Source organism: Eurypyga helias, unplaced genomic scaffold (genome assembly GCF_000690775.1).
Source record: "Eurypyga helias isolate BGI_N326 unplaced genomic scaffold, ASM69077v1 scaffold7195, whole genome shotgun sequence".
Lineage (NCBI taxonomy): Eukaryota > Metazoa > Chordata > Aves > Eurypygiformes > Eurypygidae > Eurypyga > Eurypyga helias.
The window spans coordinates 19,276-22,497 of record NW_010249489.1 but is presented as its reverse complement, the minus strand read 5'-3'; the positions used below and the strand labels follow the sequence as shown (position 1 = coordinate 22,497).

General features: G+C 38.1%; 1 protein-coding gene across 1 annotated transcript in view; it reads left to right on the top strand.

Annotated features, from left to right (window-relative positions):
• MAP1B (microtubule-associated protein 1B) overlaps window positions 1-770 on the top strand; it is a 15,902-nt gene extending 15,132 nt beyond the window's left edge. The window contains exon 4 of the mRNA XM_010151377.1: window positions 99-770. Within this exon, the coding sequence (XP_010149679.1) occupies window positions 99-254 (156 nt within the window). The 3' untranslated portion in view covers window positions 255-770. The remainder of the gene's footprint in view (window positions 1-98) is intronic.
• The last annotated feature ends 2,452 nt before the right edge of the window (window positions 771-3,222 follow it).

Sequence of the window (3,222 nt, the reverse complement as noted above, 5' to 3'; positions counted from 1 at the left end):
TTTCCAAAAGGGAAACATATTCCTTCTTACAAAGTCATTTTTCTTATCAGCTGTTTCTGTTGCCCATTCCTCAGGACTTCTCCCCTTTTGTGTTGCAGGTGACCTTAATCCCAACCCATGACTCAGAAGTGATGAGGGAATGGTACCAGGAGACCCATGAGAAACAGCAGGACCTCAACATCATGGTTTTGGCGAGCAGCAGCACTGTGGTTATGCAAGATGAATCTTTTCCTGCATGCAAGATTGAACTGTAAGAACGAGACCATGCACCACAAGATTAAACTTTGTTCCCAGAAATTCTCCAGTCTGAAAATACCTTTTCTAAAAAGTTCAACCTATCTATTTCAACTGCTGAACTATATACCTGCCAAATGCTATACTGTGTCGCAGTGATGCAAGTCACTAATATTTTTCAGTCTTTGCTGATTGCTAAGGGAAATAACAGTATTCCCATAGTAGGGTTCAAATTACTGCGAAAATACAGATCCAGTTTCATCTCCACTGAACATTTGGAAACCATGCACTAGCAGCCTCAACTGGCTTCTGCCAGGAAGAGGCATTTGCCCTCTAAAGAAACAGAGAGAGAAAAAGAGAAAGAGAGAGGGGTAGGAGGATAAAGTAGTAAATAATTAGATCCGCGTTAGTCTCATGGCAATAGATGTATCGCTTGCTGCAGTCTGTTTATGCTCTCACATGAAAAGAAGGTTTTAAATTTGTATCAGTCCAAGCTATCTCAAAGGGGATCCTTTTTTTACAGAATTAAGTTGGCTGGAAAATGAAAAGAAACAGAACGTGGCTAGGAAGGGACGTACAACCTAAATGCTCATCAGCAGTTTTCCACTTTAATTTGAACTCTGCATACTGACATACCATAACAATCATAGGCCAAATATGCACGTAGTTTGCGCCCCATCCAGAACTCTCAAACCTTTCTTCCAACATGTAGAATTGTTGGTCTAAGGCATGCTCCCAGTGAAAAGTCCACCCATTCCAGACAGAACTGACCAGTCCACATGCTTGAACACCCATGTCCACTGTCGATTAACTGAAGCAAAATACCAAAGTGGTTGGGAGTACATACAGTAGACAATTTGCCTTAGAAAGTGACTTGAATGTACAAAGAAACTCGATGCACTTATTTTTTAATGTTAAGACAGTGAATTTATAAAACATCTGTGTAGGATCATAGTTACACCAGTACAGAAGTGTGAGTGTGCATGTGTGGTACTAGAAGCCTATCTGACTGGTCAAACAGCTTGGTGCTATGAATTACATACGTTAGTTATGTGAACGCTTCACTGAGGCACCTGGACAGCTCAGCAAGGCAGGATGAGCATTCTTCTGATAGCTTCTTTTGTACTTTGGAAGGAAGATTGAAATGGTGTGCAGTATCAGAGTTACAAAATTTAGTGAAACATTCAGAATAATGAGAAAGGTTACCTGCGAGCCTGTACAGTATTCAACCTTCTTTTGTCTCACCTTATTTTATTTGTTTAATTTAAGAGTGGATATGGGATCAAATGTACAGAAACCTTTTCTTTAGTGCTGCGCGAACTTTTAATAGATGAATTTTTAACAAACATTTTCATTTACAGGAAAACGCAAAGAAAAATTTTTCAGGCAAAGGCAATTTTTTTAGTAGTTTTGTAAGATAAATGAATAATGCTGTTTAAGATTCTAGTGAGAATGGATATTGAGGTAACTTTTATTAAAAATAGTCAACTGCCAATACCTTTGGGGATGTGGAAGGGCACCCTGAGGGTAAAATTAATCTGTTGATGATGACAGAAAATGGGATTTGAAAAGCTGATTGCCTAATACTTACAATGGTGTAACCTACGTTCTCAACCCTCACAAGATCTTGAAAAACGAATAAGCAATAAGCTAAAATAAGTCACTCTTCCCCTTCCTTCTCTCTTTTCCTCTGCTTTTACTCTTCCTCTTCCTTTCTTCTTCCTTTCCTCACTACTTCTTTTACTCCTCTTTTACCCTTCCTTTCCTTTCCTCCTTCCTCTCCCTCTTCCTTTAATTCTCTAGACTGCTTGCAGAGAGGAACAACATCACTCTCCTGTGACTTAAGACAGTTTGCATTTTTTAGTCTCAGAAATTTTACCCGAATTAAAAAAGAAAAAAAAAATCTTGTTACAGTGTACTAGGTTTGCAAACCTGAATTTAAAGAAGGTGTAAAGGCCTCCAAAAATGGGGATATGTGCTGGTCATCTTTATGACTGGTATTAAGTTTCACAATGTAGTGAACTATGACCTCATTTTATTTTCTTTCCTTATAATTTATTTCAATTTTACATTGTTAGGATATTTTTGTTTGATAGGTGTATGTTTGCACTCCTACTTTTTATGAGAGTTTTTTTAATACTACTTTAGGGTCCTTTAAATGTGGGCTCTTGAGGCCCATTTAATGCTGTGAATTACTGTTGTCAGTTGTTGGGGTTTTGATTCATTTTTAATGTCTTCTCTTTTTTTAGATATCTCTAGCAATGCTGTTTTATTTATTGCTATACCTTTTAAGTCGTTAAGACTAACTCAGAATGACTATGGCACAGAAGTCAGATGGAAATGTATCGTGAAAACAAGCAAGTTTGCTGGGCTCATAATCATTCACTTAAAATTGCTTTTGTAATACATAGTCTACAAAGTCATAGGCAAAATGTTTGGCAGAATAGCTGTACTATTTCTACAATCCTTTCTGCTTTGTCTGCTTTCTTATATAGGTCAGGTTTCAAATTTTTTGAGTGGGTGGGAACAGACTTTCCAATTTTCTGACAATATCTGAAATTGTTTTTATCTCTGCTTTGCTAGAAAATCTGTTTTAAGTAGAGCAGTGGGCCTCAGACTAATCTCACTTACGCCACTTCCTTACTCCTGTGAATCAGGAGCAATTTCACTACAGTCAGGGAAGTTACTCATTTGGTCCTACTGTAAATGGAATTGGAATCAAGCCTTAAGTCTCCCCAGGCAAGTTTGTGATGGCTCAAGCATTTGTTTGACTTTTAAAATAAAAATAAGAATAATAATTAGACAGAGCTGATCTTGAAATGTACACTTGCGTTTTTTGCTGCTACAAGAATATTAGCCCAGTCCGGCTATTCTGAGGTATTGTAAGGCCTGTTCCACCCATTCCATTTCCAGTGGCAATGGCACCCGGGTGTAACACAGCGATGAACTCCTCCATTAGCTCCTCTCACCCTTAATGTCTTTCCTGCC